Source organism: Fukomys damarensis, unplaced genomic scaffold (genome assembly GCF_012274545.1).
Source record: "Fukomys damarensis isolate Sample0158 unplaced genomic scaffold, DMR_v1.0_HiC HiC_scaffold_7, whole genome shotgun sequence".
Classification (NCBI taxonomy): Eukaryota; Metazoa; Chordata; class Mammalia; order Rodentia; family Bathyergidae; genus Fukomys; species Fukomys damarensis.
Genome location: NW_022900919.1, coordinates 40,825,085 through 40,835,486, shown reverse-complemented (window position 1 = coordinate 40,835,486; position 10,402 = coordinate 40,825,085). Strand labels below are relative to the sequence as shown.

General features: G+C 48.5%; 1 protein-coding gene across 1 annotated transcript in view; it reads left to right on the top strand.

Moving 5' to 3' along the window:
- Cds2 (CDP-diacylglycerol synthase 2) overlaps nucleotides 1–10,402 on the top strand; it is a 33,409-nt gene that overhangs the window by 6,459 nt on the left and 16,548 nt on the right. The window contains exons 2-3 of the mRNA XM_033761196.1: nucleotides 8,222–8,355; nucleotides 9,248–9,344. Of these exons, the coding sequence (XP_033617087.1) occupies nucleotides 8,222–8,355; nucleotides 9,248–9,344 (231 nt within the window). The remainder of the gene's footprint in view (nucleotides 1–8,221; nucleotides 8,356–9,247; nucleotides 9,345–10,402) is intronic.

The following is a 10,402-nucleotide window of genomic DNA, read 5'->3' as shown; positions in this document are numbered from 1 at the left end:
AGGGGGGAAGGAACATAGTTGCAGTTGCTGCTTTGTTCCTATTCACCTTTGTCATCAAGGACTTAGATAAAACTAATAATGATAGTCTGAAAAAGCATACAGGAGACATAAATCTCAGATTTATAAGAAGACAAGAAAAAATTAGACAGAAATTAATACTACACTTTATAGGAGTCCAGATTAAGGGAGATATAGTTTCATAGTAACATGCACATGTAAATACTTGAGAACTTTAATTATCAAGAAAGAGTCAAAGAGAGCACGATGCAGTTCTGCTGCCCAGAAAGGGCTTGGAGATCTGTAAATTTTGTGCTAAGTAGAACCTTAGGTAAGAAGCCAAACACACTTTTCAGAATGGTTCTGCAGTTTGAATTGAAGTTTTGAAACCAACATATTCCCTGAGGCCTTTTCCCCATTGAAGTCAAAGGAGGGGAGGACAGAAAGTGCAGTTACTCCTCAGAGAAAGCAGCTGGAACTGCTCTGGTGTGGCAGTCAACTCTACTTCAGCAATGAAGGAAAACAGGATTCCTTCGTGTTTCTAGCTCTGTGCGTGACAGAGTTGTAACCACGTATCCAGGAGGATTTTATCTTGAATGGCAGTTTGGCCTAGAGAACGTTCAGTTCTGTTGCCTAGAAAGGGCTTGGAGATCTGTAAACTGTGCACTATTCCTCAAATCACAGCCACCCCAGCTCCATCCCACAGAAGGGCCTCTTGCCAGCCAACAATGATTCATCACTGAACCCAGTGGGATATCAAGTCCTCACTGTGTTCAGTCTCTCTGCAGCTTCTGATGGTACTGTCAAAAACCTATTTGTACATGGGCGTGGTGGCGCACGCCTGTAATCCCAGCACTTGGGAGGCTGAGGCAGGATTGCTGTGAGTTCGAGACCAACCTGGACTACATAGTGAGTTCCAGGTCAGTCTCAACTGCATAGTGAGACCCTGTCTCAAAAACCAAAAAACCAAAAAACCTATTTGTTTGGGCAGCATACCCGCCTGAATTCCTGTCAGCTTCTCTGGCCAGGCCATCTGTGACAGCCTTTCTTCCAGGTGGCCTCTTCATCCAAAACTTCAGTTCAAACTGCAGAACCATTCTGAGAAGTGTATTTGGTTTCTTACCTCAAGTTTTCCCTCATTGCTTAAGTGGAGTTGACTGCCACACCAGAGCAGTTCCAGCTGCTATCTCTGGAGGCTGTGATTTGAGGAATAGTGCACAGTCAGGAAAGAGATGGAGTATTGACAGCTCTTCTTGAAGGTTTATCTTTTTTGTTTGTTTGTTTTGTTTTTTAAGGCAGGGTCTCACTATGTAGTTGAGACTGACCTGGAACTCACTATGTAACCCAGGCTGGTCTCCGGACTCATAGCAATCCTCCTGCCTCAGCCTCCTGAGTTCTGGGATTACAGGCGTGTGCCACCACGCCCAGCTGAAGGTTTATTTTGAAGTGGGGAAGAAGGAGCATTAGTTGGATGAGCCAGAAGTCACTGTTTTTTGGAGCTGGGGATTGAACCCAGGGCTCACACACACAAGGCAAATGCTCTGACACTGAGCTACACCCCCAGCCTAGCCCAGAAGTATTTTTCTTTCTTTCCTTTTTTAAAATAGTACTGGGAGTTGAAGCCAGGGCCTTGTATGCATCCGAGAAGTTTATTGAGTTTGCTTCCATGGTTGTAAGTAGGTGCCTGTGGAGAGGCAGTGGTGAGAAGAGAGAGGAGGAAGGGTAATCAGTGGGCTGAGTGTCCAAGAGGTGGGAGGAAATTGCGTGTGGTGCACGTGGCCGTCTCTTCTGTGGTTGTCCAGGAAATAGTTGTCCTGCCCTGACCATGTCTTGGCTTATGGCTGTTAGTGCTACTTCTTCATGGTTACCCCCTCTCCTGTGATTTCCCCTCTCCCTGTTGATCATAAATTTGTATGCCTTTTTCTTGTTAATCTATTATATTTTTTCCAGCAGATGTACTTACCACTTTCAGAGAAAAGAAAGAAGTTCTCTTTGCCTCTGTAATTCTAAACTTATTCAGGGCTGGGGATTTAGCTCAGTGGTGCCACTGCCTGCCTTACAAGTGCAGGGTCCCAAGTTCGATCCCCGGTACCAAAAAACAAACAAAAGTAAACTTATTCAGAGTAGCTCTCCTCTTTGATTCTTAAACAGTTGAACTTGTCAAATGGGATTGCTGATAGGAAGGGCTAGAAAAATGTGTTATTCCTAATACACACACACACACACACACACACGCACGCACACACGCACACAGAGTTTTTTTTCCTGTAAGAACTCAGATGAAAATCTACTTGCCTTTGTTTTGGAGAGGATACCTGAGTTTCTGGTGCGTGTTAAGGATCCTCTGTCCTTAGCAGTTTCTCTTTTAGGGATAAGTTGGGGGCAGGTGTTCTACAGCTGGCCAGCAGGCTTAAGATGTCAGGCTTGGTATTTAGCAGAAAGGTTAGATTCATTCTGTGACTTTGCTTTAGGACAAGGTTTATAATTTGCATATAAAGCAGTGCAAAAAATAGCTTAAGTCACTGAGTTATCAGTCAGTGAAACTTACAAATCTGGTCACTGTGACAGTGAGAATGTAACAGGGACCTAGAGGCCGGGCCTGCAGATACCCAATGGGTAACTAAGAGCAGGATAAAGCTTGGCATCTCTGCCTTTTTATATGTATGTCTTCTCCATTATGTTAAAACTTAAGGTGAAATCACTGCTCAGCTCTGCACACAGGCATGTTAATCACTTACAAATACAAGCAGTTGTATTACAAGTTTATTAGCTCTAAACTTACCTAATCTGTCTCATCCCTCTTAAAGACTGAGGACACTGAGATGAGAATAACTAAAGTCATTTTCAGGATTTGCAACTCCATTTCTGGGCCCCCTTGAGTGATGCCTGCAAGACTCCTGGACTCCCCGAAGCAGGAACCACTTCTCAGGACGGCAACTGAGTTGTCCCCTCACATGATGATGACTCAGATGATGGCTCTCCCAGACTCTCAGAACCAGTCCCAGATACCGATCAGCCACACCACAGCTTGACCAGGTTACCTAAGTTGCCAGCTGTGCAGCCCCCTCTGCTATCCAGTCTCCCAATGCTTGCCTTTGGTCCTCTTTTCTGTAAAACCCAAAGCTTGTGTCAATACCTGGTAGATCTTGGACCTCTTTATTTGTGCCTCCCAGCATGACTGTGAGGATTAAAGGGCCTTTCCTGCCCTTCGTCACTGCTGTCTCCTTGATTGGCGGTGTGGGATGTGTGGCTGAGTGCGGTCTGCTGGGACCTCTGGAGCCTAGGCTTTAGCTTTGAAATACAGGAACGAGAGGTTTCAGCTGTTGGAAGCCTAAGAGCAGTGCATTGAAAACCACCTTTAAATGACATTTCCTTGAAGATGGAAGAAAGCGTAGAAGCCTAATGGGCAGTACCACTCCCCCCGCCCCCCGATTTTAGCTCCTCTTAGGCAGTGAATGGAATATATGTATATTTTACTGGGTACAAAATGGAGTTGCATATGTAAATTAATAGGGTGTGGGGCAAAGTGAGCCCCACCTGCCTAGAGCCTGACTGGCACAATGCCAAGGGCTTTCATCCAGCCCTGGCCACAGCCACACTTTTAAGGTCTGGCTCTGGCTATCCCCATTTGTGGTGTCACTGCAGAGGCTTGAGATATGTTAAGGTGGGGGGTGATAAGCTCAGAGAGCTTCAGAGGCCCCGAGGAAGCTTTTGTAGGCCAAGGCAGGTGGTGAGGAAATCCTGAGAATCAAGAGGGAGCTAAGGGAGTGGGGTACATGCCAGACAGCAGGCGTTCATCTAGAGGCACAGATTGTCGCCTTCTGAGCTTGGTCTCTCCTAGGAAGACCCTGTCCTTAGTGCCTCCTGTCCCCCTGCCCTCCCTCACTGCCTTCTCTGTGGAAGGCAGGCTTCTGTGCAATTCAGAGCCCAGGTCAAGTTGGGTGGCGGATGGAGGAGGGACCCTGGAAGGCTGAGTATGAATTTCCCCCAAAGTGTGGATGGCTCTTAGTGGTATCCAGGACGTCTGTGTGCCAACACCTAAGTGCTTCTGCCTTTCCCTAGAGGGTCTATGCAAACCAAAAGTAAAGGGCCTCAGCAGAGCCCCTACACTTCCTTTTAGAGCAGCACTCTTGCTTCCTGTTTATATCAGCATCACCACCCCTGGGAAATGGCTGAGTAGCTGGTGCAGGATGTGCGGTGACTGAGATGGAATCAGTCCCCAGCTAAGCCTCTGTTCAGAGGCCTTAGGATTAAAAGGAAGGAAGGAGGAGGGGTGCGGGGAGCTGGCTGAGACAGTTTGGAGAGGCAGGGTGTCCTCTCCCTGCCGTACTGTGCTCTTCCCAGAGCTGGGCCCTTCCACCCACCTCCTACCATGGATGCGGGGAGGAATGGGCACCCATCTGGTCCTGTTGCCAGGGCTGTGCTGAGCAGAGTGCACAGGGATATGTGTTGGGACTGGAACTGGAAGCTGGAGTGGGTGCCGTCACACTCTCAGTGTAGTCTGGACCATTGGGCCCATAATAGATCAAGTAGAATTATTTAGCTCATTAACTCAGCAAATCTTTTTGTGCCTACTGTGTTCCAGGCACTGCCCAGGGCACTGATGGGGAGAAACCCCGTGGCCCCTAACAAAAGCCAGGCCTGACACATACGATGCTTTTAGCAAGTGCTGCAGTTTACAACACTTACTAAAGTGTGAGTGTATACTGAAGCAGCCCTTACAGAGCAGTCAAGGGAAAGCAAATGAGAGCAAATAGAAAGAAATTCTGGTATTTCCTCCCAGCCCTTGGCATGTTGGGTTGCTTGCACCCACCTGAGAGAGAGTGCGCTGTTGCTTCAGCAGGTACCTTTGTATTTCAGTGCCACTTCACACATTGGCTCAGGGAAGGGTCGTTTTTGAGTTGGGAAGCCAGGCAGGCAGATGCTGAGCTCCAGTAGTTAGTACATGAGGCCAGCTGGGCCCAGACCCCTGTTCTTCCTTACAGCCAGCTCTGTATGGGAACGGGGGTGGGGGCCCAGGTTTCTGGGGCAGGTATCGAGGGTTCTCAGGCTCCTGTCCTGTAGGCTGTGGCAGGAGGAGACACAGACTTCTACCGTGCTGCATTTGTTTCCTCAACAACACTTGAGATAGGGAGTCCCTTTCCCACCAGGAAGACCATTGTCAGGCCTCTGCCGAGGGTGATGAGCTTTGAGCCGGCCCGGGCCCTGCTTCCCTGACTGGTTGCTGCTTCTTCCTGCAGCAGCATCGCTTGGACATTTTCCTGGTTTCCCATCCCCTTGTGGAGACTGATGTGCTTAGCACCTCTGATTCGTGTCTAGCGTGTGCTACTTTTCTTCTGGACAGAAACTGGGATCCAGGTCCCCGCCTCCATCCAGGCCCACTGTGGAAGCTGCTCCCAGCATCAGCTTTCTTTATCCCGGCAGCAAAAGTTGTTGCTTCTCCAGGTGGAAGTCCTTTGCCTGTGGGCCTCCAGGTTCTCTTAGGTCTCCTCCCATGGCCAGTGCCCTCCTGATGGCAGTACCTGGGGAGCTGGCAGACTTGCCTCCTCCCTGGCTGTACCTTTCCTCCCACAGGGACCCACCCTTTCTTCCTGTGTGGATTCATCTCAGAAGGTGGGCGGATGGTGGTCTCTCTGGGTCTGCCGAGGGATGTCTCCAGGTAGTGGCTCTGAAGATGGATACTCCGTGGACCTGGGTGAGACCCAGGAACCTGAAACCACTCAGTGGCAGGGAAAACCTAGGAAGGCTTTCCCCCTTGGGTTCTTACTGCATTTCTCATTTGTTCATCGAAGTCACCCTAAAGCTTTGGCAATCACAGCAGCCAGCAGCATCCTGATGAGCAGTCTCTGTCTTCTTCCACTACTTTGTGCCTCAGGACACCTCTTCCCTCTTGCAACAGAGCCAGGCTACCCGCCCTTTCCTGCTGAGGACCCAGCAGCCTTTGTGGGTCTCCTTGACAACAGGAAAGAGCAGTTAAAAATAACCTGTGCCAGGCTTCAGTGCTTGTGAGCGAGGGCCCTCTGCCTGCTGTGCTGGCTCAGTTCCTGTGGCTTCCAGATTCTCTTGGGTTGTGGCCCTAAAAACCTCACGGAGCCTAGGCACCCACATTTTGACTTCAGGGTTTAGGGTCAGAACAGATTATCTTGCACTTTCTTACCTTGACCATTGGTTGTAGCTATGGGCTGTGAGTGTAAATGTTAAAGTGGGAGATGGAAAGCTGCTCTGAATGCCTGGTCTTCATCCGTCCTAATGGAGAGGGCAGACCCAGATGCATTGCTGTGTTTCAGAACCTCGGGGGAGATGGAGTAGGATCCAGCCCTGGGTGGGGTTGGGTTCTCTCTCTTCAGGGCCCCTTTCATGAGAGGAGGACACAGAAGTTCACAGGCACTAGGGTCACTTGTCCAGAGCCACCAAACCCTACTGGGAGACCGCCTGTACCAGCCCTTTACTGAAGCCAGTTGTCTCGTCTCAGGTGTCGCTGGAGCCTCTCTGTTAGGCCTTATCATGGGGCTGGATCTGTCCTTACCACACTTTGGGATTCACTTCTTGCCACTTCTTCTTTGCTTCCATCTATTAGTCAGCATTTTGCTGTAGGCCAGGCATGAAGGAATATGAGAGCAAGATGTCATGGTCCTGTCTGTAAGCATCTTATAGTCAGCAGGGAGACAATTAGAAGAAAGTCTCCATTGTGTGAGGTGCTGAGAGGGAGGAAGTCTGAGGGTTAGGAGGACACGAGACTGGGAGAATGTATTAGTGAACCCATAAGGAGTGTGACAAATTAATAAAAAGAAAAGAAATGACCAATTGTTTGACAAACACTTCACAAAAGAAGAATCTAAATGGCTGATAAACATGGACTAGTGCTCAGTTTCTGGGTTTTTTTTTTTGTTGTTGTTGTTTGTTTTTGTTTTTTGGTACCAGGGATCAAAGTCAGGACCTCACACTTGCAAGACAGGTGCAGTGCCACTGAGCTAAATCCCTGCCCCCATTTCATGTTAGTCATCAGGGACATTCATATTTAGTTCATCTTAAAAAATGTGACTGTTTCTGTGTTTATAAACATATTTAACAAAATCTCCTAAGATGTGGTAAAACATCCACTTGTCATTTCCTCTTGTTCTGAATTGCTCACTGAAGAATAAAATGGATCCTAGAATTCTTAAATAAAAGAAAACTTAGTAGGATGAACAGGGTGAAGCCAGACCTGGGTTAGTGTGGAACATTGGGCCAGACCTTTAACTTCCTGGAGCCCCTGTTTCTTATTTCCCTTCCCCCACTACTGCGGTGAAGGTCTCAGGTCTATGGCCTGTATTCCAGAGTGCAGGGACCCTAAGTCTAAGTAGTGGCTTGCTTTCCTTAATTCTAGGTGGTCTGAGTTTTCCTCCACCTCCTCTCTTATCAGTTATTCTGAATTTTTCTGCGACATGGAAGGGCTGAGGATAGCCCATTGCTGGGAGCTTGGGACAGAGTCTGGCTTGGCTGTGACTCCCCCTCCCAGGCTGGGGCAGGGTTATTGCCGGTGTTTCCTTCCTGGCTGTGGCCCAGGTGGCAGCTCCATGAGTGACATCGAGGGTCTGCTGACACATAGGATAGAGGCACAAATCAGTCAGAGGTGTGGCCTCCACTGCACTGCAGTGGCCTCACACGCTGCCCTTTTGAAATCCAGAGGTCATATTCTGGACTTTGGGGCACGGTGGCACTAACCGATCCATGGGGGTAAAAGCCTGTGCACCCGGCTCCCCGTGAGAGAGCCTGGTCTATGCCCCTCTCTGTGCCACTGTTGTAGCACTGAAGAGTCCACAGCTTGTCATGGCAGAGCAGACGCCAAACCCTGAGTAGTTCCGGTGTTGGTGGAGAGGAGTTTTGGAGTGGATGGATCTCCCTGGGTGCTGACAGCCTAGCACTTGGACATAAGTCGGGGATACCTGCCTGCAGGAACCCATCAGTCTCCTTTCTTCATCCTGTCTACCATTGAGCCATTTCTCTCTCCTCCGCTTCTCCCGCCCAGTGAGACTGAGCAGAGCGTATGTGGTGGGGACGTGCACCTCTCTTCTAGTGGAGGGCAGCTGCCGTGGCACTGTCAGAGCCCTGTGTCTGTCCTGGCATCTGACTGTGCCAGGTCCCATCTGGGGTCTTGTCCTGCTTCCTCTCGTGACAGGCGTGTACTTCCCAATAATCTACCTGGCGTTTTTTACCTTTTTCCTTCTGTGTTTTCGCCATGTAGGAGTTGGAGTCAGAAGCAAAGGCTGATGAGACTGCGTCAGACAGTGAGAGCCGAGCGGACCTGTGTGCGCCGCCAGCTCCTGTTGATGACACCCCAGAGGTCCTCAACAGGGCCCTCTCTAACTTGTCTTCAAGGTAACGTGGCTTCACGATACAGGAGTTTGTGGGGACCTTGTGCTGTGACCAAGTGCATGGAGGACTTAGGGTCTTATGGTTTCTGGTTCAAGGTTTAGTTTTCACTCTTCTATAGGCATCCATTTCGAATAGTTCCTTACGTTCTCCAGGAAGGCTGGGCAGTATCTCAGGTTAGGTGAGCCCAGGGGACAAACATGGGCTCTTCTTCTCACACCTGCTGTGTGACGAGACCCTGTGTGTGCCTGTCAGCGGTCCTTTGGGAGGCTGTGTTGTGCACGGAGTGGGGAGCAGACCCCTGCATTCAAATTCTAGTCTTCCTGTTTGCTAGAGGCGGGACTTGTGCCTCCATTTCCTCAGTGAAGTAATACAGATATTATGTGAATGAAAATTTATTTAAAATGACAAAATTTAAAAGCCAGTTGGGTTGCAGGTTGAATGAGTTAAGGTGGTTAAAGTCCTTAAACATATTGTGGTAGCTGTTGTTGTCTTTGCACTTATTATCATTATTACTGTGAAGATGCAGGCAGCACTGCGGTGTAAAATCCCTCTGTGGGAAAGTGTTCCCGGTCTCTTCTTTAGGGGAGCTCTCCAAGTCGGAACAGAAGTAGAGGGTTCTATATCTCTCTGAGTTGTGTTTTTTCCCTGGTGCTTTCTTTAAGACGTGGCCAGGTGTATTTCTGTAGGCAGTGGAGCAGCTGAGTTTGGTGTGGGTGGCGCATTGGTGCTTGGTGCTCTGCTCCTTTCAGTGCGGCGCCTCTGTCCAGGTGAAGGCGGGGCTTTGGAGAGGACTGTGCTCAGGGCCTGCAGGGCTCAGGAAGAGGCAGCTCCCTCGGGTCTGCTTCTGTTATTCCTGGGCTGGTAACTCTGTTTTCTCCTTCCCCTGCTCTCACAGATGGAAGAACTGGTGGGTGAGAGGCATCTTGACTTTGGCCATGATTGCATTTTTCTTCATCATCATTTACCTGGGACCAATGGTTTTAATGATGATTGTAAGTGCCAGCTGCCTGCCAGTTTCCTTTTGTCTTCAATGTCTCCCTCGGGATAGCTGTCTTCAGTACCAGGGTGTGGGGATCTGTGGGCTTCTGTCCCTTCTGGACACATCTGCCTCAGGCCATCTGTGACTTCTCGTCTTGTAGTAGCCAACTAGTGTAGGCCACTTGCTTGTGGTTAAGGAGGTCTCTTTGTTTTTAAAATTGAATTTGTTTTTCCAGATGTTTAATTAAGCTGTGACCCTGCCTATATCTTTTTTGACCCCTGGATTTGTGTCTTTTTCCCTGGGGTCTCACTCATGGTTTCAGAGCTTTTATTAAGCTCCACAGAGCTTCCCTGCTGAGCACAGAAGTGGGCCTTTCACATATTTATATCTGGAGTCAATAAAGGGGAAGGACTTGCCAGGCGTGGTAGTGCATGCTTGTAATCCTAGCATCCTAGCATTCTGGGAGACTGAGGTAGGAAGGATCACAAGTTCAATCCTAGCCAGATCAACTCGGGGAAACCCAGTCTTAAAATTTTAAATAATTTAGAAAGAGTTGGAATGTAGAATGCATGAAGGCCCTGGGTTTATTCCCCAGTAGCGGGGGGGAAAAAAAAAAAAAGAAGGGGGGGTGTTGGTTGAATGTTGGAGGTTCTAGAATAAAAAGTTAATCCGAATATTAGGGCTGTGTATTTTATTGTAAGGAATAGGATCTGTTCCCTGTGACATAGAGAACTCCATTGCCATGGGGGATGGTATGAAAGAGAAAGGAAAAAGAGAGCAGAATCTCAGAGCAGGACTGAAATTTTTCTTAAATATAATGTTTTGTCTTAAAGGCCCATGATCTAATTGGTTTCTGGTTCTCGGGGGAAAAAAAAAAAAAAAAGAAGGGGGGGTGTTGGTTGAATGTTGGAGGTTCTAGAATAAAAAGTTAATCCGAATATTAGGGCTGTGTATTTTATTGTAAGGAATAGGATCTGTTCCCTGTGACATAGAGAACTCCATTGCCATGGGGGATGGTATGAAAGAGAAAGGAAAAAGAGAGCAGAATCTCAGAGCAGGACTGAAATTTTT